Source organism: Galeopterus variegatus, unplaced genomic scaffold (assembly GCF_000696425.1).
Source record: "Galeopterus variegatus unplaced genomic scaffold, G_variegatus-3.0.2 Scaffold278, whole genome shotgun sequence".
Taxonomy (NCBI): Eukaryota; Metazoa; Chordata; class Mammalia; order Dermoptera; family Cynocephalidae; genus Galeopterus; species Galeopterus variegatus.
Window position 1 is genome coordinate 664,316 of NW_007726389.1, and position 27,818 is coordinate 692,133.

The following is a 27,818-nucleotide window of genomic DNA, read 5'->3' on the forward strand; positions in this document are numbered from 1 at the left end:
AGTTCCCAGTAATAGTTCCCATAATAGTTATAATATAGTTCCCCTAATTTTAGTTCCCAGTAGGCTTCGTTATTAGAATTAGCAATCTCTAAGCTAATCAAAAAAGAGTGGAAGCAGGTATGAGTAGGTCCAGCACAAAGAAACATGGCTGCCAAAGTGCTTGAGTACATCAGAAAGCTTGTCCTGGCCTTAGCCATTGCAAGAGACTAAGTGAACTCTGCCTTATATAATGTGGATGCTGAGCACAGAGCTGTCATATTTTTTTGTTTGTTTGTTTTTATAAAAGATGACCGGTAAGGGGATCTTAACCCTTGACTTGGTGTTGTCAGCACCACGCTCAGCCAGTGAGCCAACCGGCCATCCCTATATGGGATCCGAACCCGGGGCCTTGGTGTTACCAGCACCACACTCTCCCGAGTGAGCCACGGGCCGGCCCATGTCATATTTGACCAGTTCTGTGAGTGTAGGACATTGTGGTAGGGGAAGCAACTCACTTTCTAATCCCTTGGGTACAGAAACCAATTATCTTTGACTGCTGCTCTTAACCACGTAATGTTCCAGTCACCCCTGGTAGCAAAGATTTACAGAATGTTAACATCACACTGTGCTTCCTTTTCTGGTCTGTTGCTAGCCAGCTTCCCTGCATCTTCACCAGCATCGGAGAGGACTACTATGAATGTGTGCTGTTGCCCATCACTACAGAGATTCTCAAGTCAGTGGTGGCTCGCTTTGATGTTGGAGAACTAATCACCCAGAGAGAGCTGGTCTCCAGAGAGGCAAGCAATGACCTGACAGAGCGAGCAGCAACCTTTGGGCTCATCCTGGATGATGTGCCCTTCATCTGACCTTCAGGAAGGAGTTCACAGAAGCAGTGGAAGCCAAATAGGTGGCCCAGAAGGAAGCAGAGAGGGCCAGATTTGTGGTGGAAAATGCTAAGTCGCAGAAGAAGGCAGCCATCATAGCTGCTGAGAGCCACTCCAAGGCAGGTGAGCAGATCGCCAACTCCCTGGCCACTGTGGGTGATGTCCTGATGGAGCTGTGCAAGCTGGAAACCACAGAGGACATCACGTACCAGCTCTCATGTTCTTGGAACATCACCTACCTCTCTGCAGGGCGGTCCGTGCTCCTCCAGCTGCCCAAGTGAGGGCCTGCCCTCCTGCACCTCCTTGCGCCAACTGGGCCACAGCCCAGTTTCATTATGAACAATAAGCATTATGATTTTAAAATTTTATTTTTAGTCTTATAGAAAAGGGGAGAAATCCTTATAATGAAACAAAAAAAGCAACAGCCTCTCATGTCCTTTAACCTCAACTTAGTCTTTAAAATACATACACACTTGTGCACACAAGAGCACACACACACTCTCTTAAAAGCTCTTTTTAAAATGAACGTGTTTTTTTTTTTTAATTTAAAAACTTTATTTGAGCATTCAGCAATTCATGAATTGGGGCAGCACCAGACCGCAAGTAGCTTAACAGGACGGGTGAGAGAGGAAACTTTTATAGAATGTTCCTGAAGCAAAAGACAGACAAAGAAAGCATATCTGATTGGTTAGAGTGGAAAGTCCCTGGTTAGAGGTCAATTGGCAGTTTGGTAAAGTCTTTAGTTTTTGAACAATTACTTTTAATTTAATCTATGTAAATAATAAAAGAACATGTACACGAACGCTATTTTCAAAACCTTTGTGAGGAAAAAATAGAACTTTATTCCTTCAAAAACGTAGAAATAAAAACAACAATATAAATGAGTAAACATTTTCGAGTTATAAAATACTGCAAAACTTCGACCTAAAGTTTGGCACCACTGGCTTTAAAAATTTAAGGCTACTGGTACTAAACTGGGCAATCAAGTTTCAGTTCAAATGTCATCTCTTCAGAAGGCCCTCTCTTTATAACAACTACCACAATCTAAAGCTCTTGTTAATTTACTTCTTTATTACCTATCTCTCCATCTACAATGTACATCTACAATGAAGATGGAGAATGTAACTTACATGAGAGCAAGAATCTAGCTCATTCTATTCACTGCTTTGTCCCCATACTGACTGGCATATTGCAGGTACTCAATAAGTATGCAATGAACTAAAAAGAAATAAAATTCTATATTTCCTTCTCAAATTTAGGTGAGTTGGGAGTGAGGTGGGGAGTTTAAAAGATAGAGAGAGTAGGAATATGTTGCTTTGCCTCCCATGGATTTGTCACCCTCTCTTCCCCTGGGTGACAGAGCCACAAAAGATTACTTAAAGCCCAACTCTTCTGAATAGTGAGAAACCCCGAAAGGGATTAATCTCCCAGAACCCTCAAGATAGAAACATTCCTTCCATTTGAGAAATTAACCACGAATTGGGGTTTTCTTCCCGCATTTATTCTCCAGACCAGGAAGTTACAGGAAGAGAACATAGGTGGAGTTATAGTTTAACAATATAGGCTGGTAACATTCAGTAAAACAAGCAATAAAGCAATTTAAATGATCCACCAACAAAAGCTGGATCTTAGCAAACATTCCTTCTCCCTACACAGCTTCCCAGCATCTTTACATATCAATCAGTAACCTGTCTGTCCTTTGAGCCAGCAACCTTGCTGTGTTACAATTTTTTATCTTACAACAGAGACTATAGCCTGGGGAAATTTCCTGTCTTTTGCAAGGTCAACATTTTATATGTTCCTTTTAAGAAGTGAGACTAAACCTGAACCTATAAGAAACTAGGCCCTGTGAAATATATTTGCTTTATAGTATACTCCACAGGAATGAAGGGGGATGGCCATGTTTTAAGGGAGTTGAAGGCAACAGACTAGAAGTATAATATATGAAGCGACACCTGCTATGGCTGTCATTATCTGCCCAACCTTACACCCTCCTAAGTGGGCAGCAGACTACATGTTCCTCAACCCAGGACACAGCTGATTGGACCAAAGACAAACATATAACCCAAGATTAGCCAATCAACTGTCTAAGTGGCAATTTATATTTCCACAGCCTGGTTCAACTGACCTCAGACAATCAGATTTTTTCTCTTTTTTTTGGCAGCTGGTCGGTATGGGAATCTGAACCTTTGACATTTGTGTTACAACACTGCTCTAATCAACTGAGCTAACTGGCCAGCCCCCAGATTCCTTTCTGTTGAAGCTGAAAGTAGGAAATTGAGAGAGTGATGACTTGCTGGAGAGCTCAATAGACAAGATACTTAAATTAGGTATCACAAGGGACCACGGTGTGTCAGAGACTTACCAAGGGCACAGAAGAGGAAGCAAGAAGGCAACAAGATCTTCTAGTACTTCTCTATCTTACTCAAAATAAAAGCCAAAATTCTGACCAAGTCCCTACAAGATCTGGCTTTCTTTTTTCTCTCTAACCTCATCTTTGGCTGGGCCCCTTTACTTCCTGCTTTAGCCATACTGGCCTCCTTATCATTCCTCAGAAACACCTGGCATACTTCTGCCTTAGCGCCTTTGTACCACTATTCCCTCTGCCTGGAATGTTCCTTCCCTAGATAACCACTCTCTGAGTGTCCTCAGTTCATTTAGGTAATGCAAATGTCATCCTCTCAGAGAAGCCTTTCCCACCTATCTACTTTATCTAAAATTTCAATACCCGCCCCAACATACCCTAGCACCCTTCTTTATTTTTATCCATAATATTTATTCTTATCTAAAATGATATACTGTATATCTGTTATTTCTGTTGATTATTATCCATCTCTCCCATTAGGATAAAGAGAGAAAAGAGACTACTCAGGCAGCAGCAACAAATGCCTGTAGTGGGGAAGCAGCTACAAAGCATAGCACCACAGCTTCACAGCAGTCGTACAGCTAAAGACAACCTTCCTGGTGTAAGATCAGGTACAAAAATTATATTTATTTTTTAGAAGGTATGATGGCATTTCTAGCATACAAAAGAATACAAATCCAAAAAGAATAAGCTACTAGAATTAACTAGAGAATTTAGTGCCCAGATGAAAGTAAAGAATGTAATGAACAGCTTTTCTTTTTGTCTAGGCAATTTCTAGTTAGAATGGAAATGAGAAAAGTATCCTATTCACACAATGACCAAAGGTACAAAATATATGGGAAGGAAGGCATAGTATCTATAGGGACAAAACTATAAAACTGTATTAAAAAACATAAGCCAAAAAAAAGAATATGAAGACAAGAAGTTTTACATTTTGTTTACTAAAGTAATTTCCCATACCTATAGCAGATCATCACATGAACAGGTGCTCTATAATTACTCGTTGAGTGAATAAAGAGTAAAAGCAGATGCATAAATAGTAGGCTAAAAACATAAACACAGTTTTGGGAAAGACAGAAAAGCACTGTGTTCACTTGTAGTGGATTGAATTATATCCCCCCAAAACTCACTGAAGCTTGAACTGTGTCCCCCAAGTTTTAGGTATTAGAAACTTAGCCCCCACTGTGACTGTTAAGGGAGTGGGAAGTCCTATTGTGATCATTGAAAGGTGGAGCCTTGACGAGGTGATTGGATTGTAGGACTGTGTGGTAGTGAATGGATTAAAAATGGTGATCAGGGGTGTGGTTCTGGGAGCTTTAAAAGAAGAGGGCAGTCTGTCTCTTGCTCTCTCTGCTCCGCCGTTTTCCAAAATTTTACCCTACCATCACGGTCACCACCACCAAGACCCTCACTAGATGTGTTCCCTGGACCATGGACTTCCCAGCCTCAGAAATTATAAGCAATAAATTTTGTTTTCTTTATACAATACCCAGTTCTGTGTATTTTGTTATAAGCAACAGAAATGGACTAATACATCCCTAAGGGTTTCTAGTTCCAACGTCCTTAAGATCTGGCTCTTTCTACAAATTTCCTTACAATACACCTGCAACCATCTACCTTTTTATTTTAGTTAGGTATGAATGGGTTTTTCTTCTTTGTATTAGTAAGAGCCTCAGCTGGAAAAGAGATGTAAGTATGAGAGCCCAAGAAAGAAAAGAAAATATACAATTTCTCTAGTTCTCATTCCCTCATTCCTAATACAACTACTCTTAGACACTCACCTAAATTTTCCTTTGATCCCATTACATGGCCACATGCCCTTGCCTTTCTAGCCTAGACACCACTAGGGATGACCTAGTTCAAGAATAAACTCAGCAGCACATTCAAATCCTGATTACCTTGTCTTGCCACCGAATGTATTATCTCTACAACTTTTCATCCAATCAACTTTCAGCCTTCTTTGTTCCTACCAAAAGATGCTGAATCCTATTAAGAAAATCACCTGGGCAGACGGATGTTACACATTTATTTATTTAGTCAAATATTTATTCAACACCCGTATGTGCTACTAATAGGGCATACAGCAATGAAAAAGGAAACCATGTTTCTACCTCCACAGAATTTACATTCTAGTGTGAAAAACAGATATCAAACAAGTAATCAAATAAATATGATGCCTCTTATAAAGAAAATAAGCAAAATGATGAGACAGAGTAATTTGGGACATCCACCCCACTGCAGACTGAGTACTTGGAGGACTATCTAAGAAGATGTTATTTGGGTGGATTCTGAAGGATAAAAATACCTACACATAAAAAGATTTGGAGAAAAAATATTCTAGGCAGAAAATGCCAAGTTCAGAGATAAGTACTCATGAATAAGTTTCACATCTTCAAGGAAAAGAGTGAAATCCAACCTGGCTGAAGTACAGTGAGTGAGAAAAGAATGATATGAAATGTAAGAAATAACTAGGAAGATGGATTAGGTAGGGCCCTGGAGTCTAAACTAGCATTTAAATTACATTTATTGCTAATATTAATATTGGTATCGATACTTTGAAACTATTATAGGCATATTGTAAAATGACGAAAAGGCAATTATACAAATGTCACTAAGAATCCATATTTGTAGCATAATAAGAAATACAGGTATCAAATCTTTAAATTAATTAAAACTCAAATTTTAATGGAAAATATCAGTATATCAGTTGGTTAGAGCACAGTGTTTACAAGATCAAGTGTTCAGATCCCATCACCAGCCGGCCACCCCGCCCCCCCAAAATTCAAGAATATTTCTCACTTAAAAAAATAATGTCCTCTCAGTTGTTTAAAGCGTGTTATAACATCAAGGTTAAGGGTTCAGATCCCTGTAATGGCCAGCCTCCAATAAATAAATAAATAAATAAAATATCTCACTCAGTTCACAAAAAAATATTTAATAGCAATGACAAGTCAGTATTAATAAGCACATCTCACACCCAGACTGTGGTTTCTAAATACTATTTCCCAGTAAAATGAACTAGGGCTAGTCAGATAAATAGCTAATTTCAAATCTTAACTGAAAAATGTATGAGATGAATTTGGAACTCTTTGTACCAGAAAGCTATCAAAGATATAAGGGAACATATCAAAGGACACAGGAGCCAACCTGAAGAGGTTCTCACTGAACTAATCTGGGACAATTTGAGCATTAAAAACAAACAAAAATTATGACCACAAAAATATGAAAATTCCTGAGTTCATAATAATGTTTAAAATATATAAATCTATGTCCATCAACTGATGGATGAATGGATAAACAAATATAGAATACCTGTACAATGGAATATTATTTAGCAATGAAAAGGAACAAAGTACTGATAGATACTAAAACATGATGAACCTTGATAACATTATGCTTAATGAAAGAATCCAATCACAAAAACTCTTTATATATGGTTCCATTTACATGTAATGTATAGAATAGGCAATTCTATAGATTTGTGTAATCCATAGAGATTGTGTAAATAGATTAGGGGTTGCACAGGGATAAGTGAGTTGGGGGAAAATGGGGAGTGAATGATAATGGGTAAAGGGTTTCTTTTTGGGCTGATGGCTGTACAACTCTGTGAATGTTCTAAAAACTACTGAACTGTACACTTTAAATTGGTTAATTGTATTATATATGAATTATATCTCAACAAAGCTGTTAACATACACCCAAGAGTATGTCATAAAGTTCATGGAAAAGCAGAACTGAAAGATAATACAAATCTTTCCATTAACTTTCTGAAGTACTATCATACGTCTACATACAAAATTAATTGTTTACCACTGAAGCTTGGTAAGGCACTAATTCACCAAATTGTTATGCTGGAAGTTGATAAAGAGGAAACAAAACATGCATTTATTATTCTTTTCCTCTGTATTCCTCTTGTAACCAAACAGTTGATGAGTGAAAGTTCTTCTCCACAGGGGTGAAAAAAACCAACTAGTAAATGCAGAAAGAATATTAGAATTTTTAATTTCCATTCTGTAAACCTCTATGAAACAGTGGATCTAGGCAATGATCATCAGTGGATGCTCTAAGAATTAGGGAAAAGGTTGATGAAGAACTTTATAATGAAGGATAAGGCTGGTACCCAATCTGACCTGTTACTAATCACTAAAAGGGGGTACCCAGATATTATCTACATCGTGGCATGATACAACAGAAAATAAACAACACTAGAATATTCTTGAAAAAAAATTAAACTGGAGTATAACAAAGCCTCAAGATTTAACTTCTAGTTTACAGAAAATACAAGAGATACAGGAAAAAAAATTAAATGACCCAGAGGAAAAAAAATCATGCAAATCCAGAGTGTGAGACATTCTACAAAGCAATTTGCCTACACAATTCTAAAATTCAATGCCATGGAAAACAATTTTAAAGGTGGAAGAATTATTCTATTGCTCTGAATTAGGGGTCCACAAACTTTTTTTTATAAGGGCCATACAGCAAACATTTTAGGTTTTGAAGGGCAGATAGTCTCTGTTCCACCTACCCAACTCTGCTACTATAGTGTGAAAGCAGGCACAGACAATACGATTGACTGCGCTGCAGGATTGACTGCGGCTGCGTTCCAATAAAACTTTATTTGTAAAAACAGATGGCAGGCCAGATTTAGTCTGCCAGCCACAGTGTGAAGATCTCTGCTCTAAATTAAAAGAGACTAAGATCATATAACAACCATTAAAACTGTATATGTCTTGATTAGATCTTGATTAAAAAATATAAGCTGCAAAAGACATTTTATGGACAACTGCATAAGTAAATATGGATTAGATATTACAATATTTTAGGGAATTACTGTTAGTTTTCACATGTACTAATTATTGTTTAGGAAAATGTATTAGTCCATTTCTGTTGCTTATAACAAAATACTTGAACTGGATAATTTATAAGAAAATGAAATTTACTGCTTACAGTTTCTGAGGCTGGGAAGTCCAAAGTCCATTTTGTGGTGGCAGCAGTGACCCAGAGGTCTCACACTGCAAGATGGTGGAAGCAGAGAGTGCAGAGATAAAGAGACTCTCCTCTCTCTTCTTTTAAAGCCCTCAGAACCATGCCTCTGACCTCCATTTTTAAACCATTCACTATGGCATGGTCCTACAATCTAATCACCTCTTCAAGGCTCCATCTTTCAATTACCATAATAAGGATTTCCCATGCTATTAACAGTCACAGTGGGGACCAAGTTTCTAATACATAAAACTTAGGAAACACAATTCAAGCTTCAGTGAGTTTTGAGGGGACATAATTCAATCCACTACAATGTCCTTACTGATACTGAAGTTTTAGGGATAAACTTTCATGATATCTGCAACTTACTATCAAATGGTTCAAAACGTATACACAAATAAAGCAAATATGTCATGATAAAAATTGCTAAATCTAGGTGGTGTGTATAGGTATTCGCTGTACTATTTAACTTTTCTGTGTGTTGAAAATTTTCATAATAAAAAGTTAGAAAGCAGTTTTTAATGGAAAGTTATATGCATGTTCTCTGTCTTTATATATGCATTATGTATGTACACACACACACACACACACACACACCTTTTAAAACCCAAGTCTGTTACTTAATAACAATATACTCAAAAGAGAAAAGAAAAATAAAAGTAGAATAGTTTAAAAATGCAGTTTGGCCCAGAAATTCCATTTCTACAAATCTTTCCTATAGACTGACCTGTATGTGTACACACATATCTCTGAAGAGATAGTCGCTGTATCATTGGTAAAAATTAAAGATGAAAATATCCTGGGCCGGCCCGGTGGCGCACTGGATAGTGCGCCGCTTGGGAAGCGTGGCGGCGCTCCCGCCCGAGGGTTAGGATCCCACATACGGACTGGTTCCCGCTCACTGGCTGAGCGAGGCACGGGAGCAGCGCAGAGGGTTGCGATCCCGTTGCCGGTCCCCGGTCCGGTACGGGGGCAACACTGAGGGTTGCGATCCGTTGCCGGACACGGAAAAAGACAAAAAAAAAAAAAAAAAAAAAAAGATGAAAATATCCTTCCTCAAAGAGGAATGGTTAAATATATTATAATACATCATACAATGAAATACAAGTACTCCTTCATATCTAAATCTTCCCAGTTCCTGATTTTAGATAGTAAGAATTTGAATAATGAGAGATGCAACCATTAAAAAAAAAATACAGTTTTATATGTAATAATACAAAATGATCCCTAAGATACATTAAGTTTAAAAAGGAAAGCAAGAGAATAATGTATAAATAATGAATAACAATTATGAATATATAATGTATAAATTTAGAATGCTACCATTTATGGTGTTTTAAAAGATATATAGACCCATATGCTTATAAATCTAAAGATTATCTTTTGAAGGATATCAAGAAACTGATAACTATGGCTGCCTATGGGAAAGTGAACTAAGAGACCGGGGAAAAGGTGGGGCCAAGACTTACTTTTTACTTTATATTCTTTATTATTTTTGTGTTTGCTTTTTTAAATAATGAGCATATATTACTGCTTTTTTCTTACTAAAAATTTTAAGAATAAATTAAACAAACCACGGGACAGGAGAAGATCACACAGAGAGACAGAGCGATGAGAACAAGAGAAGACAGTAAAGCTGGAGTTTTCAAAATTCAGAGATCAAAGAAGGAAGTACCAACAAAGACAAATGAGAAGCAGAGACTGAGAGAAAGGAGGAAAATCAGAAATGTGTGTGATTTCATAGAAACCAAAAGAAAAGTTTGTCATGGAGGGAGTGATGAGCTGTCCGAATACCTCAGAGATATCTAGTAACATGTAGGTCACTGGTGACACAGATCAAAACAGTATCCATGGAATGGTGGGAAAAGAAACAAGATTAAAGAGGAACTGGAAATGAGGAAGTGGGGACAATGAATGTTGACAACTCATTGGGAAATTCTGTTTGTAAATAACAAAGATATAAGAAAATAACTAGACAGGTACATGAGATCAAGAGAGGACTGACATATCTCAAACACATGTCCAAACTAAGCTTCCCATCACCCCCTACTCCAAATCTACTCTACCCATATGTCCCTGACTTAGACAACAGCACCCACCAAGTTATTAAGACAGAGTCCTGCAGTCATTCTTGACTCCACTTTTCCCTTCCCTAGGTCACATTAGTTATCAATCTGCTGTCTTCTATGTCTCTCTCATTCCTTTAACCCAGTCACTGCTACCACTTAGTGTAGGTCTTCCTTGCCTGAATTATAAAAGATTCAATTAACCAGTCTTCCTGAGACTAGTTTTGCCTGACTAATCCATTTTCTACTCCATCTCAGCATAATTTTTCTAAAACACAATTTTGATAAGTTTACCTTAATGACCGAAATATTTCAAAAATTTCTGGTTACCTTCAGGATACTAAAGTTCAAGCACCTTAAATCTACCAAGGCATTTAAGAGACCCTAGACATCGCCTCTTCTACAAAGTCTCCACTCATGTTTAGACATTCCTTTCACTTGACATTGTATATTATACTCCTTCCTGTTCCACTGAAGTATTTTCAATTCTCCAAGGAAGCAGATTTTCTCTTATCTCCTCTTGGCTTCGCACTGAAGATCCCTCTGGTTAGAACACTGTTCTGCCTGTTCTTGAGCTAATTTCCATTTGTCTTTAAAGAGTCTGCTCTGATACTATCTCCTCCCCAAAATCTTGTCAAACATTCTTTAATTCTTCCACTCCCCATTTAGTTAAATGCCCTCCTTTTATATCATCCAATGAACCCTCTAAAAAAATGCTCTCCATATCAAAATAGTTTTCCTGTGCGTCAACCCCACAAAAGCCACTAAATTATGGTATCTTCTTTGTGGCATCGATGCCTAAGGAAGGCACTAAATAATGTTTAGTGAGTAAAAAAAAGATGTAAGAAATTAGTATACTAAGCTGATCTGGATGAGGAGGGCAGAATATTAAACAAAAAACATCAAATGACATTGACTATAATTTTACCTTTACTGACTCAGGGAGACTTTAGAATTTAACACAACTTTAAAGTAAATTTTAATTACATGTCATAATTAAATTATTGATAAAAAGAAAAACTGCATACATTAAAACTACTAAACTTAAAAGCTTTATTCTATACAGTCAATTCTCATAATTCACAGTAGTTATGTTCTATAAAGTCATCACAACCACTGAATTAGTGAATACTGAATCACTGCTCCTAGGAGACACACAGAGTTAAGTTTCTGCAAGCCTCTGGTCACAACATTTTTATCAACTGATCAGCCAATACATAACTGTTTTATGTGTGTTTCTGTTAAAAGACACCTTATTTAATATGTATTGTTAATTCATTAACATTGAACTCATGCCCAACAACACTTATGCTTGAATACAGCTTATCTAACACACACATTTTTTCCTTAAGGCACATCACAGCCTTCTTGTGCTTAGGAACACTGGACAGCACTTCAGCACTATACTTGCGAGCCATTCTAAATAGCAAAACTACCAACAAAAAACAAAAATGTGAAAATTATGGCAGTAAATAGCACAAAAAGGACATGTTTACAGTACGAGAACTAAAATAAGAAAGCAGAACATCACCTTATTTGACCTCAGCTGGGAATGTCCCTAACGGGTAACAAATTTTTTTGCCACTCTGCGCATGTCCACTAGTAACTGTGAAAGCACCATGAGGATTGATTTTGGGGTTACAAATAAATTTTAGGAGATAGGTGAATTCACAAATACAGAATCTGTGAGCAATGAGGCTTGATTGTATTCAAGAAATTTCATAGTATTTTTCTCTATGTCAAACAAAACATAACCAACCACAAATGATTATCACTTTCCACTAATCTCAGGATGGATTTCTATTGCTTATTTGTAACACATAATTTTATGTGTTATGTGGAAATATCAAAAAAAAAAATTGAAGGTATTCCTAAATAGCTACATTTATAGGAAATAAGTAGCTAATAGTAAGATCCATTATTTTATTTCCTTATCAAAAACAATGCTCTCAAGAACTTGAAAGCTTTCACTTTATTTTACATGATTTTCCAATATTTATAATTGTGCTCCAAAATGCTTAATGATAAAAGTAACATTTCTGGTTGACTCAGTTTAGATTGTTATTGGAAGTGATTTTCTTTATGCAGCATGCAATATTTGAAATTAAAAGTTTACTTTACTTCCTTGATTATGTGGGAGATTTCACATACATGTTATAAAGATACTGAAAGTAGTTTTAGATAAATCTAATTTGACCAAAAACTATCTATTTCCAGTGTAGTTACATCAAGTTCCAACTTTTAAACAATGATCAATTTCCTGAATTAAACCAAAAAAAAACCTCTCAATTATTTTGAATTTCCCTGTCTAGAATTTGCAGTAGCATTTTGAATAAAGCAAGAACAAACAATATACAGTTACAATAAGCATTCATCATAAGGAATGTAATTTACTATAGTTTAATAATAGACTCAGAAAGAAAGAAAAAAGCAAAAACAATGAAAGAGAAAAAAAAATGCTTCCTATTTGCATATTTTCTCAAGATAGTCATATTTAGGGAAGGGAGAACTGGGTCAGAAGAAGTGTTGAGATGTTGCTCGGACTAGAGAGTCCCAGTGTGTTTTTACTGGGTGAGGGAAAAGATGTAAAAACACCTTAAAATAAACCTAGCTATCATTTACTGAAATTATGTAGACATAGGATTAGATTAAGTCATAAAGTTCACTTCCAGTAATAACTTATACTTTTTACTTACACAAAAAAACAAACATGTCTTTAAGTTTCTAATTTATTATAGATAAGAACCATTTACGGCAGATTAATTCACTCTGGAAACAGCAGGAAGGAGCTCTGACATTACATAAAGGTGTACACGCATTATACAAAGGTCATTTTCCAAAGCAAATTGAAATATATGTAAGGATGTGACTTCTATCTACTGCAGGATGTTTCTTAGGTCTTACACTATTGAAAGCAATTATCTAGTTCTATTCCTTGCTATATCTACTAGACGATGAATTTTCTGAAACAAGTAAAGAGTAACAATTTTACTCCCCAATTTTGACTTCGGATGGAAAGATAATTTAAAATATTTTATCACCTCTATTATCCACTTATTTAGCATACATATAAACGCCAAAAAATAAAATCTAATTTGTCAGAAATTAATTTCAATATCATAGAATAATTTGGACCAAATAAAAAATGAACAGCATGACTATAGCAAATTGCTTTATCTTATTTTAATGATAAATACATTATAAAATCACAAAGTATGCAAAAAGCAAAAGAATAAATTAGGCTCCCTCCCCTCACCTGGATGAACCCAATCACTTGCTTTCTCAGAGAAGCCTTCTGTGACTCAATATCTAAATTACTCTGGCTGGGGGTTGACCAGTAAGCTTATTTGGTTACAGCACAATGTCATAACACTGTAGTCAAGGGTTCAGATTCCCATACCAGCCAGGTGCCAAAAATAAATAAATAAATAAATAAATTTTTCTGGTGAATACTGGCTCAAGGCACCCTGTTATTTTTCTTTATCGAACGATTATAAATTTTACATTTATTTCTGTATTCATTAAAACTAAAAGCTCTACATACGCACTGCAATGGTTATTTTGCTCACACAGCTCTAGCACCTAACACAACAGCACCTAACAGATATCAATAATTTCTGGAGGAATAAGGTGAACACATGGAATAATCATAGTCTTTGTGTGATTAACTGCGACAATATAGAACAGGCCCTGACCAGAAAATAGCTGTCAATGCCTAATCCAAAGTTTTAAATTCCACAATTAGAAAAATAATCTTAAGAGTCCTAAGGCATTTCAGCATATTTGTAGAATTTAGCAATAAAAATAAAGTACACTTTTGTGCTAAAAGAGAATCAATCTTAGCGATCCCTGAAGACTTTCAAGTCCATAAGATAAATGTAAAAATCCTAAATAAAGGATTAGCAAATTAAACCCAGCAACTTATTAAAGTACAAAATCCACATGACCATGTGGGTACACCTCAGGAAAACATTAAAAATGGATTCATATGTAACAGATAATGAAGAAAAAAGTACATGCCACTCAACAATGCTTATAATTTAACACCCATTTCTAATTATTTATAGCTATTATCTATATTGTTCTTAACAAAAAGTATACATAACATTAAAGAAATTTAGTCCCTTGGTGCTATCATCTAATAGGCTTTAATGATATTACCTCTAGGCATATTGTGGGTGATTTCAAGACCCGCTAAACAATATTTTCAAATGCTTTTATAGACACAACATGAAAAACTTTGGAAATTTGCTATGTTCTGTCTTCTTTGGAAAATTAACTTATTCCTTCAAAATAATTTTCTAACAAACATAACAGTAGTAAATTCTGCAAGACTTATTTTTAGCAAATGTATTTCTTCCATTATTACTCTAAAAAGTAAAATCTTTTTTCTACCACTCCCCTCCTATGCCTCGGCTCCACTCAGCTGCGTCTTTAACCTGTCCCTATTCACATATCATGCCTTTGCTCCTATAGATCCCCTAGTGCGCGCGCGCACACACACACACACACACTCTTAGTATTGCCTTCTTCCTCCTCTTCACCTATTCAAAGGCAATTTCTCCTTTAAGACCAAGTTGAAACATTTCATTCTTCATGAAAAACTCCACCAAGGGCTCCAACCACTAACCATGAGTACCATTTGACTGACTACATCATAACACTTGTATTTCTAGTGTAACACTTATATTTCTAAACTATATCATACTTTACAATACACTTTCAATACAATTATTTAACACAATCATTTTCATGAGAAGTTAATTCACTCAGTATTCAAAGTCCTACAAGATTGGCATTACTGGTACTCATTTTATTGATGAGGAAAAAAAAGCTGAGAATAGCTACAGGACTAGTCTAAAGGTACATGGTATTAACCCTGCAAAAACCAGGATTTGACACTAGCTGTTTTAACTACAAGACCAATGCTTTCTCCAACTACCCCAATGATATCTCATTTAATTTTTCTCTAATTCTTCCATGAATTTTTGTCTTCTCTTCACTAATGAGTTCAGAAACCAGAAGATTTGTTTGTATTCTCTACAGCATTCAGAACATTTCTGGGTATGTACAAGGTGCTAATATCACAGATTCTATCTACCTCATTTGTCCTACCTTTTCCAAGAGAAGTCCTGGGAAGCAGCAGAGAGAACCATGGAAGAAGTGAAAAGAGGGGACAAGAGGTACCATGCTGATAATACATCAGAAAAAATATGGAAGTAGAAAGAAATTCTACACTTAAGACAAAAGTAGCAAACAAGGTAATTCTTACTTTGTTCCATCTCATCATTTTAGGTATAGAAATATAAGAAATCTCAAGACTAGGAGAATGTGAATATGAGTAGAAAGAACAAAGAGATTAGAATTCTAGGTATAGCAGATGGACCTTCCGACCTTAAATGTTTGGGGTGTCAGGAGTCTTTGTGGCTTTTAAGGAAGGGGCTAGAGGTCTTTAGCCTCCAAAGCATGGGTTCACATAGTAAAGGTCCATAAAGTAAATATTTTAGGCTTTGTGGGCCATACAGTCTCTGTCATACTACTCAATTCCATCACTGTATTGCAAAATCAGCCACGGACAATACATAAACAAATGGGCACAGCTGTGTCCCAATAAAGCTTTATTTACAAAAACAGGCTGTAGTTTGCCAACCCCTGCTCTACTTGGCCCAACCACTGTTAAAAGTTTGTTATATTTGTCAAACATCCTTTTTATTTCCAGTCCTATTTTCTGCCTAACTCAACCAGAGGCAGTTATGCCCCACAGAAGGCATTTATAGAAATTTACAGAGGCGTTTTTGGTTGTCTCTATGACTTGGGAGGCATTAGTGGCAGTGGGTCAGGGATGTTACCATCTTGCAAGTCAGAGGGCAATCTGGCACAAAAAGAACTGTCCTGTCTGAAATGCCACTAGTACTGCTGCTGAGAAACAGAACAGCTTACCTTGTCCCCACGCCTCAAAGCTGCTTACATATCTAGGCTTGTTGTCCCCAACTACAGTATAGACTAAGAGTTTCAAGATGACACTGACTATTACTAGTTCTGTTTTCTCTTTTCATTAGGCATACATGCACACATACAGAGGCACACAGATTTGAGGAAAAAAGAAAAATGTCTTCTCCTTTCCACTGCACAGCTTTTATTTTGAAAACATAACCATTGATGCCAGCAGAAGCACTGCTAAATAAAATGAGCTTTGTTGCCCACTAGGCACACCAAGGTTTAGAGGAAGAAACAAGTGAGCCATTTTCCACTAGCTAAAGTGAAGCAAGAAATGGTGGACAGTTACTTCACTATCATCAACTTGTTGAATTCCCTATCCCCTCTCATTTCTCTCTTTGGTTTACTTCTTTTGGCCTACAAATTAAGGGTGGCACCACTTAGCTCCTCCATTTTTGGATCATAGGAAACTTGGCACCTAATAAATCAATGGTCTCTCATAACTTCTGCGGCGTATCTCTTAATTCAACTTCAGTTTGGAACAGACTGAACAGACTCAGCCCTACTGCAGCTGTTGGATAGGAAGTATTAAAAGATAAAAAAACTTGGTTTAAAGTCACTGTGGTTAATAAATGACCAGAGTCTGCTTCAGCCAGTTTAAAGACAACCTTAACAATATACAACTGAATTAGCACAAGGAAGGAAGCAAAGTGAATAGTTCCAGAGATTGTACAAAGGCAGGGTGAGATAATACCCTTCCCTGAAGTAAAGAACAGCTGGTGACCAAGCCAAGTAAGTCAGATAACATGCTCATTTACCAGATAGAAACATCAAATTGTTTAGTTACTTTGCTCTGAATTAGATTTACAATTTATTATAGCTTCAAATTTAATGAGCTTTATAGTTAACAGCTTATTCATATAATAAATATTAGTGGGCCAGGTAGCATTCTAGGTACTGAGAATGCACCATTCAGCAAGATATGAAAGGTCCCTACTATTCTTCTAGATCTTACTTTTTAGAGTATATACATGTGACAAGGGGATGGGGAGAAAAAGACAACAAACTAATTTAAAACATAAATGCCATGATAAAAAACAAATGAAGGGATGTAATAGCGAGTGACCAAGTCACTACTTAGAATGGGTGGTCAGGAAAGGTCTCTCTAGGAAGGCACTTAACTGAGACCTATATGACAAAAAGTGATCATCCAACTGAAAATCTGGAGAAAGTCCATTCAGGAGAAAGGGAAGAGCCTAAGGCAGAACCAAACACTCCATGCTTTGAGAAAAAGATATAGAACAAGCATGGCTATAGTATAGGAAGGAAGGAAAGGGAGGTCAGAGAAGTGGGCCAAAGCCATGATCACAAAGAACCTAATAGGCCACGATTATGGGTGTGGATTTAACTGTATAACAGTACTTCAAAAAATTTGTGGAAAATCAGAATTGAAAAATAATATGCATCTTTCCATGAATTTCTTGAAGTACCCTCATATATGTGATAGAGAATCAGTAGTTTTTATGCAATAGAGAGACATAAACTGATTTACATTTTCAAAAGTTCAGTCGGGCTCAGGGAAGGAGAATGAACTGTAAGGGTATAAAAATTGTGCACAGGAAGACCCATTATGTGATGACCAAAGTAATTTACATAGGAGATAACTTTAGGTTACACTAGGATAACAGAAGTGAAAACAGAAGCGGGAAAAAAGAAATTTAGAATATGTTGAAAAGGAAAAGTTACTCAGCTTGGATTGGATATGGGAGATGAAAATAAAAAAGGAATCCAGGATGATGCCTTATCTTGGGTTACCTGGAAAACAGAGCCTGAGGCCAAAGCTTATTGCCTAATTCTTTGTTGGCAGGTAGGATCCCAGGAAAGCAAGAGTGAGGAGAAAAGAGAAGTAAAGCAGGAAGGAAAGGGAACAAATAGAAGGTCTATGTTAAGCTGGCAACAGCTCCACAAAGAAACACTGGTGATTGTTACCTTGTAGAATTTCTTCAGAGACCTTTGAAGGAGTCCACTGGGGAGAAGAAGCAAAAAGAATTTATCTGCAGGCTCCCTCCCATACTCTGTCTCCCACTGGTCAAAGTCTTCCCCATAAGGCTTTAACCTACTTACAGTCTGTGTGTTTGGTCCAGTCCCTCCAGAGCCTCTGCCGGTCCAATCTGGGCAGTGTCAAGATGGGGTGGTCTTTTACTTCAGTCAGCATCAATAACAGGGCTCTCTGGTCTATGCTAGTAGCAGCCACCAGGGCTTTAGCCATAACATCAGCATGAACTGCCTCAAGGGCAGGGAGTTGGAGGTGAGTGGGGCTAATTAGTTCTGGAAAGGCATATAAACCAGCATGGTTTGGGGGCTTAAGTAACTGGGTAAATGGTGGTGCCTTTACCGACATGGGAAGACAGGAAAGCGCCAAATGTTTGGGAGAAAAATCAAGCATTCTGCTCTGTACATGCTGAGTTTGAGAAACTAATTAGAAATCCAAGAGGGTATAAAGCAAGAATTGGAGATTTAAGAGGCTGGAGTACAGGTGGGAAGACAGCACTTCAGGGAGTATTTGGTGGTCATAAGTATAGAGTGTACTGAATGCAGGAAACCATATAAGTTTAAGAAGAAAAGAATGTATATGGAAAAGAAAAGAACTTTCTAAACATTGTAGCCCACTGATATCTAGAAAATAAGCAAAAGGAATGCAGCAAGAAAGATTAAAAAGAAGTGGACATTGAAACAAAAGGAAAAGTATGAGAGTGTGGTGGTGTAGAAGATTAAAGGGCACTATATTTAGGAAAAGAGTGGTCAACTTGTTGAGTGATGAGAGGTACAGTAAATGAGAACAGAGAAGTGATGACTGGATAAGACAACATGGAGGTCATGAAAGTGGTTTCAGTTTACAGGGAGGACAGGATCCTGACTGGAACAGACCAAGAGGATGATTCACCAAGAAATGGAGTTTGCAGTGAAGGGTGAACAGGAAATGGTAGAGTATGTGGAGATAAGGGAAGCTTTTTAAATGGATGCTGCCAAGGTATGTTTGTATACCTTGGTGAGGAGCCAAAACAGAGGGAGGAACAGATAAAATAAAAATAAGAGGGGGTAATTTGTGGAACAATGTTCCTGAGAAAGCAAGAAGGAATGGGATCTAGTACACAAGTGGAGGGGTGAGTCTTTGATAAATGCAGGACACATCGTCACAAAAAAGTGAAGACAAATAGCATGGGTACAGATACAGTCAGGATGGAAGATGTGATGATAAGAAAATAAAGGCATTCTACACTGATTGCATTTATTTCTTTTCCACAGGATCTCAGGCAAAATCACTCATTAAATAAATACACTCATGGTGGCAATGAGTAGAAAGTGTGTCACAGAGCTAGATCACTCACATTTACCTTGATAGGTATATTTTTCTAGACAAGAGACAAAATTAATGATAGATTCTAATTATATTCCTGTTTCACACACATACACGCTGATTCTAACACAAAAATTAAACCACTTAGCTAGACAATCAAATATCACCATCTAGTGGTTGAAAACTTAAAAGCCAATATATTGAAATTGAGAACCACACTGTGCCTCTTGAAAAGGTATATCGTATTTAGTAATAAGTCTAAAAAAGACATCAGAACAAAATAACCTATAAAAAATTTTAATAATATATGAAATATACCAATAACATATAAAATCCTAAAATATAATGTCTAAAGTACATTTACTTAGTGCTTGCTACATGAATTTGCTCTTTAGTCCTCTAATATTCCGTAAAATATGTATCACCATTTTACATGTGAGGAAACTAGAAACTGATGGAGAGTTAATAACCTGCCTCAAGTTTATACAGACAGAAATGATAAAGACAGGATACCAATGTAGGTAACCTGACTTCAAAATCCACACTCTTGACCACTACGTTCACTATGCTGTCCTTATAAAGCACCAAAATTACTTGGGGGTTGGGCAGGAGAGCAAACCAGTCTTTTGTTACAAAGAATCATGAATACTACATAGTAGAACTCCAGATTTTAAAAACCACTCAATTGCAAGTCAAATTTTTCTAAGAATAGTTAATTCATTACTGATGAAGTAAACTCAGAGACTCTATGATGCTAAAGAACTGTGCCTCCTCTGGAGGAGGGATGACATTAACACACTTGGATCATGCTACATTTAATGTGTTCAGACAACTCTCTAGGTACTCAATAGAACTCAATGTGAAAATAGTGAGGGTTCAAAAAAAGAGAAAATCACAACGAGGCAAAAGAATGTATCCCAGGAAGTGGAAGAAGTTCCCTTTCATCAACCTCTCTCCCTCTCTCCTTCTTTGGCATTTCACCCAGAGGCATCCTTCTTTTCTATATCACTCTAAGGATTATTACCCATTCCAAATTCAAAGCTGGTCCATCTTTCTTGCACTTAATCCTTACAATCATTTTATCAAAAAAACTCAGCCTAACAAAGATTACATGACTGTTACACATCCTCTGAAATGTTAAGTTGAAGAGGTGAGATTTGAAGTTAAAATCTGTGAATACATACAACTGCAAAAATCCTCACTTCACTTCTGGATTAAGACTGAGGACTTCTTACATTGGCCCACAGGCAATGCACAAGAGGTACTGAAGAAGGCTGACAGGGTGATAAAATGATCAAGACTCCAAAATATATAACATCCAGATTCATAATTTTATTGAAATCTAAATTTTCCCTTCTATCGATTTGCAAAATAACAGCAAATCCAGAACAAATATATATCCTGAACATAAAGAGATATATGAAACAGATATAGAATTATTTTACATCTGACAAGCACTCAACTTTTTTTTTTAATCAAATTTAGTGGAGTATAATTTATATACCAAAAAATGTGCCTGCTTTAAGCATACTGTTTGATGAGTTTTGACAAATATATACAATCAAGTACATGCCACCACAACCATCACAATAAAGAACATTTTTATCAACCCCAAAAGTTCCTGTGCCCTTCTCAGAAAACCCATGGAAAGGCCTCATATTCATTAAGAACTCAGGAACCTGACCCACAATTTTCTTACCTCTCCAAATTCTGTCATTACCTATGGGTTATGGGAAAGGGAATGAGACTCAGAATAGAGCAATTATTCTCAAGTGTCATATTCGCATGCAGGACAGCAGAAAAATTCTATTCCCAAAGGCCCTGTGTGGTTGACATATGAAATAAAATATAGTCAGGATACTGTATTCTAAATTTGAGTTTTAAAAGGTATATTCTACGGATACAATGCAGCAAACAGTAATTAGCCCACAAAAACCCACTTAGCCATAATATAGCCCAAAAATGGCAGTCTTATATTTATTTATGGCCTAGTAAGTGCCACAAATTATTCTAAGAGCTAAAAATACAGTACAAGTCCAACAAGTCAGATAAAGTCCTTACTGTCCTGGAGCTTACATTCCTACATAAGGGAAACAAATAACTTATAAATGAATAACTAAATAAGTATATAAGGTAACTTCGGAAAGGGAGAAATGAGGGACTGGCCAGTCAGCTCAGTTAGTTAGAGTGCAGTGTTGTAACACAAGGTCAAGGGTTTGGATCCCTGTACTGGTCAGCCCTCCCCAAAAAAAGGCAGATGGGGAGAGAAATGCTAAAAGAAAATAAAACAGGCTGATGTGATGGAGAAAGAGGGAGCCTAGGGGTGTTACTTCAGACCCAGTAATAATCAGAGAGGGGCTCGCTGAGAAGATGACACGGGAGCAGAGATCTGAAGGACAAGAAGACAGACATCAGAAAACAGGAGAGAAGAGTTTTTCAGACAGAGTCATAACACAAAGTTGTATAAGCACTGTGTTCAAAAAACAAAGAGGGCACCAAAGTCAAGGGTTCAGATCTCCATAGCAGCCAGACATCAAAAAAAATAAAATAAAAAATAAAAAGGGGAAGAAGGCCAAAAGGCCAATATGGCTCAAATGTAAGTGAAAATGAGACAGGTTAAGATGAAGTTGATTTGGTAAGCAGGGACTGAGTTTTATTTTTTTAATTTAACTTCACTATTCCTCCTTATATTACTTTCAACCAAGTTTAATATTCTCTTAGATATTTATAAACTATTATTTCTATTTTTGTTTGGCTTAGAGTAGCCAATCTACTCAATCCCATCTGATTCCTTTAATTCTGTTTATTTTCTAAAGCTGTGTATACATTACTCCAAAACAAATGCTAAAGAGCAAAAAACTTAATCATCTCACAGTGTTCTCTATTCAAAATAAAGCACTCAATCCACTTGATTTTAGTGAAGTGACTCAATGTTTTGACATGCAGACAGAAAACAAGAGTTATTTTGTTTATCTGCAAAGCTGATGTCTTTCTTCTACCACAGGAAGTTTAGAGGGAATCCCATGGCAATAACTGAATTGCTTTTCCCTTCTACACACTAGTGTGGTCTAGAGAAAATGTAAAAACAACAAAGTTAATGAACTTTTAACAGGCATTTACAGGAATTTCTAAAGATGTTTTATGGTTGTTCTGAAAGTAATTTCATAAATGTGGAAAATTTATAGTTGGTTTTCTTCTGACTAAGACAGTATGATCAATCTTGCAAAGTTCTGCAAGGGAAAAATCATTATGCCTAAAATACTACAAACAAGAATTCATAATCTAACATTAGGCTATTAAGATGTTAACTGATCTTGACTGTTATTTTCTATCCTTCATCCCCAATTTGATATGCTACCATAATTTAAGCACCATTTTATATTTTATATTAATATATAATAAAAGATTACCCAAGAATCAAAAATAAAAATAGACCTAGAAACTAATATGTTAGTTCCTCAACTGACTCATTTATGACAAAAATGATTAACAAGGAATCTTACAACCACTCTTACCAGTTTAAAAAAAATGAAAGAAAGAAGAGAAAAAGTGCATCTTACTTAGTACTACTTCATTTTCTTTCTCAAACTCTTCAATATCAAATGAAAGATACCAGTTAAAGGTACACAGGCCTGATTTTAGATCTTTGGATATTCTGAAGAATATTCTATCCCAACCAAAGACCTATTCAGATACAGCTCCTGCTAGTCAAACATATATCTTCCAAAAATCATATATTTAGTACAAATAAATCAATAGTTCACACTGTCGAGAGTAATTTTCCTATATTTTCCATATAGGAAAATACCATATTTTCTTCACCAAGGAGAGATGCTTTGAGATTTTTATAAAAATAAGGTTCTCAACAGATATCAAACACGGCAAACAAACACAGCTTGACAAAAATGTTTAGACTCTAAATTACATCTCTACACTTAACTCTCATTTTACAAGAAATACATAGGATAGAGGAACAAATTAAATGACATGCATAAGGAAACAATCAACAGAAAATTGGTCTGGACTCTTCAAAAAGTCAACATCACAGGGAATTAAAATAGGGAACCAAAGTAGATTAAAAGACACTAAAAAGACATAATAAGCAAATACAATGTGTAAAAACTGTTTAGGTCCCGGTTTTAAAAAAATACACTGTAAAAAACATTTGTGGGAAAATTGGAAAAATCTAAATATGAACTGATAATAGATAATGAAATATTTAATTTTCATAGGTTTGATAATGGTATGTTAGGTAAGAGAATATCCTTATTCTTAGGAGAAGCACGCTGAATTATAGGTAGATACAATCTCACCAACTTACTTTCAAATAGATCAGCAAAAATAACTGTAAATGTACAATTATGTGTGTGTGCAGGAAGAGAGAAATAAAGCAAATATTAAAATTTCTGAGTCTAGATAGAGATAATATAGGGTTGTACTATTCTCTCAACTTCTACACACACTGGAAAATTTTCAAAAAAAAAGTCCTTCTCCACCCTAGAATATAAAGATACTCTTCTATATTTTGTCTACTAACTGGACAGTTTTATCTTACACATTTAGATTTTTAATCCCTTTAGGGTCCACCTTTATAAGTGGTATTAGATATAGGTCCAGTTTTATTTTCCTCTAGTTTTCTCAAAAAAACCTACTAAACAATTTGTCTTTCCCCCCACTGACTTGTGGAAGAATGATTTTTGGTCCTGCTTAAAGATCTAAGCAGAGGAAGAAAAAAAGAATAAAAAAGTAAGAAAAAGAGGAAAAGAAAAAGAAAAAAGAAATGGGTACATGTAGGAATGGTATAAGAGCTTAGCTAAGGAACGGCTATGAATAAATGAGCTATTATCAAATTACTGTGCAACAAGTCATATTTACTGAAGTACATAAGAAAGAAATGGCAAAGGATAACTGAATACCTATTTTTTAAAATGTATAGACCCTCAAAGCTGTTCAGAAAATGCCTAATTTACCTGGTACATAATATCATAAGGAAAAAGTTTCCAGAGATTAGACCATCTTCTACTAACCAATAAGCTAGGTTACATTTTATTTAGTATTTACTCTTCTTTAGACAGAACAAAAATGACAGCAAAGCAGAGACATTATAAGCATCCTGAAGACTATCTCACAAACTTTCGTCTTCCTTGAAAATAAGAATTTTCAGGTGACTTTGAAACAGCTTATTCCTTTCATTAGTTTAGCACCTAAATCATATTTTTAAACATAAATTTATAGACTTCATAATTATTCTAAAAACATACCTTTTATTTTCAGCCAAACTGGCTCCTTCATCCTTCAACTGCTTACTTTTCTCAGCACAGCCTTCAAGGAGAATTTCTTTCCTACGTTTAACGGCATGAAGCCAGTTCCCTTCATCATTCTCAACTACATCCTTCTCATCAGCAGCTTCAGCTTCAAATTGCTGGGAAGTGACTTTTGAGACCTTCTCACCAATTTTCCTCTTCCACCCAAATGAAGCCATTCTGGAAAATTATTAAAAAACAAACAAACAACAACAACAACAAAAAAAACACAGCTTTAAAATTTAAATTTTGTAGAGGATGCTAACATTAATAAAAGTGCATATATTTCACAGAGCCTTAACCTTTAGCCTAGTAGGGCCACAGCCTTTAGATTAGAAGGACCACCATCCTTAGATCAGGCTGTAGCTTAGTATCATCTTTATCTTAGTAGGACAACAGTCCTTAGCTGTTAGAAGGACCAAAGCCCTTTAGTTTAGGCTGTAGCATAGTAGGGCCACTGCCCTGTAGTTTTAGCAAGGCCAAAGCATTGTAGTTTGAGGAATAACCTAACCTTTTAGTATTGCACAAAGAAATGCTAAGATTGGGAAAAAACAGAAAACTTTCACAGGGCTAAAAAGTCTCTGGTGGGGATATGAGAATTGTAACACAGCAGAAGTGCTTGCTCTAAGGGTAGATGCCCTTGGTGCAGCTAAACCTAATTATAGGAAAATATGTGTACTGAAAGCTTCAAGGCTACTCTGCCAATTCACAGATGGTTCCACATTTCACCTTCAACTGCTTCTCTAAGTTTCCTAGGGAACTAAGTGTTGCCATAATGATTATCTCATTGGTTCTTTTGTATGTCACATAGCTTAGTTTTATGACTCCTTTGATGGTAAATTGCTTAAATTATTTTTAAGTTGCACCTGCTTTAATGAAAATTGTTATGTAGCCAGTCTGTTTATGACTGATTAACCACCTGTGTTCTTTTCTGTAACTTTTTGCCTGGACAATAAAAAAACGAGAAAAAGCCCTGATTCAGGGTCAGGAATTCCTTTTCTCTTGAAGAAGTCGTTCCTTGGATCTAACCCCTTCGGGCCTCTCATTGCTCAGAAGAAATAGGCTTTGAGTAATCCTTTGCATCTCCGTCTTAGTCACCCTGAGGGAGAGGTGACAAAATTTGGCCTTTTACAGAAGTATTCTAACTAATAAATGAAGAAGGAATAATAGGATTAGACTATAACCATTTTTTACTCCTACTTAGTGGATCTAGGCAAGTCATCAATGGCTGCTAATTTCACAAAGAAAGACAACTGGACATTATGCACCTCCTGCAAAAATTGAGAAGAAGTGGCACACCATCTATGAAGCACTCTTGCAAAAATTAATCCTGAATCACATCAGGCCTCTACCAGTTCATAAGAACTATGAGATACATTAAAGCATGTTCAGTAACACGTCAGAGATACAGATAGCAGAAAACAGAAACTAAAGAAAAATAAAACTGGTTTCTTCAAGAAATAAACTGCCAGGAAAAAAAAAAAAAAGAAAGGAAGAAAGATCGGAAGTAATCCTTATATAAAGAGAGACTTAAGAGACATACTAACCAAACATAATGTGTGGATCTTTTTTCAGTCCCGATTCAAAAAATCCAATGGGGAGGAAACAGTTATGAAACAATAAGTGAAATCAGAACTGATTTGATATCTGATGACATTAAGGAATTACTGCTATATTTTTAGGTGTAATTATGTTTTTAAAAGAACCCTATCTTTTAGGAATACATGATTAAATATTTCATATTAAATTATATGATATCTAGGAATTATTTCAAAGTAATCAGCGGGGGTGGTGACTACAGTATAGGGAAACATAAAGGTGAAATAAGATTGCTTTGAATTGATAATTGATAAAGTTGGGTGATGAATACATAGGGTTCACTGTACTTCTCTCTCTCCTTTCATATATGTTGAAATTTTCCATAATAAAAAGGTTTAAAAATATCTAAACTTGGTAAATGACTTAATTCACAGAATTACTGGGGAAATCCAAAAAACAGCAGATGTTAAACAGCTTCGTAAATCTGCAATGATATACAAATGTAAGGGATAAGAAAGAGAAGATAACTGATGGAACGAAGTTGAAGGAAATCCTGAAAGAACTCAACAAATATTTATTTAGAGAAGAAATTAACTGAGGGATCCAAGAATTTACTAGTTGCAAAGATAGGCTTCAAGATACTGAGAAACCTCTAAAATAGGATATAAAGTTTTTATATTCCTGTGTATTCTGGGGAACAGTGTCTAAGTTTTTATTCTATTCTTAAAGGAGTCTGTAATCAAAAGGAGATTATAATCAACTGAATGATCAACTAGAGAGACAGGGAAAAGCAATGAAATAAAAGTCTATATGAAATTATCAAAGAATGGACATTGTGGGAGTAAAGGAGAGAGAATGAAATAGTTAATAAGTTCTAGCAGATCTCAAGGTCTCCACCACTGATGCATATGGCTGAAATGAAGTAATCACTAGAAGTAAAAAGACAAAAAAAGTGAGGGTATACTGTGTGCGTGGAACTGTTCTAGGTACTAGAGAACGAAAGTCACTGCCATGGTGGAGCTTTTATTCTGGTGGAGGAGACAGGCAATCAGCTAAGAAATAACAACATAAATTCAGGTGGCATGGGCTATGAAGAATAAGAGTATGCTTAGGGGATAATAAGTGACAGTGAATGACTTTTTAAGATACAGGATACACTGATATGAAATGAAATTCAGCATCCTGTCCTTTGCAAGAAGTTAGGGGCATCCTATCGACATATAATGGGTAGTTTAAACAGTGAATTTGGTATCCAAATAATTATTCAGAAAAAGATTGTAAATGCCTTAGAGATACAAAGTTGTGAAGAAAGAAGAGGGCATAGTCACATCTGGTTGGAGGAATGAAGAAAAGCCTTCAGAATGTAATGGCATTTGAGATGAGTCTTGAATAAGTTATAAATAG

The 27,818-nt window shown here is 36.0% G+C and overlaps 1 protein-coding gene across 2 annotated transcripts in view; it reads right to left on the minus strand.

The window, feature by feature from the left end:
• TTC33 (tetratricopeptide repeat domain 33) overlaps positions 1-27,818 on the minus strand; it is a 42,051-nt gene that overhangs the window by 11,174 nt on the left and 3,059 nt on the right. For both annotated transcript variants that reach the window (XM_008566929.1, XM_008566930.1), the window contains exon 2: positions 24,834-25,055. In XM_008566929.1, the coding sequence (XP_008565151.1) occupies positions 24,834-25,055 (222 nt within the window). The remainder of the gene's footprint in view (positions 1-24,833; positions 25,056-27,818) is intronic.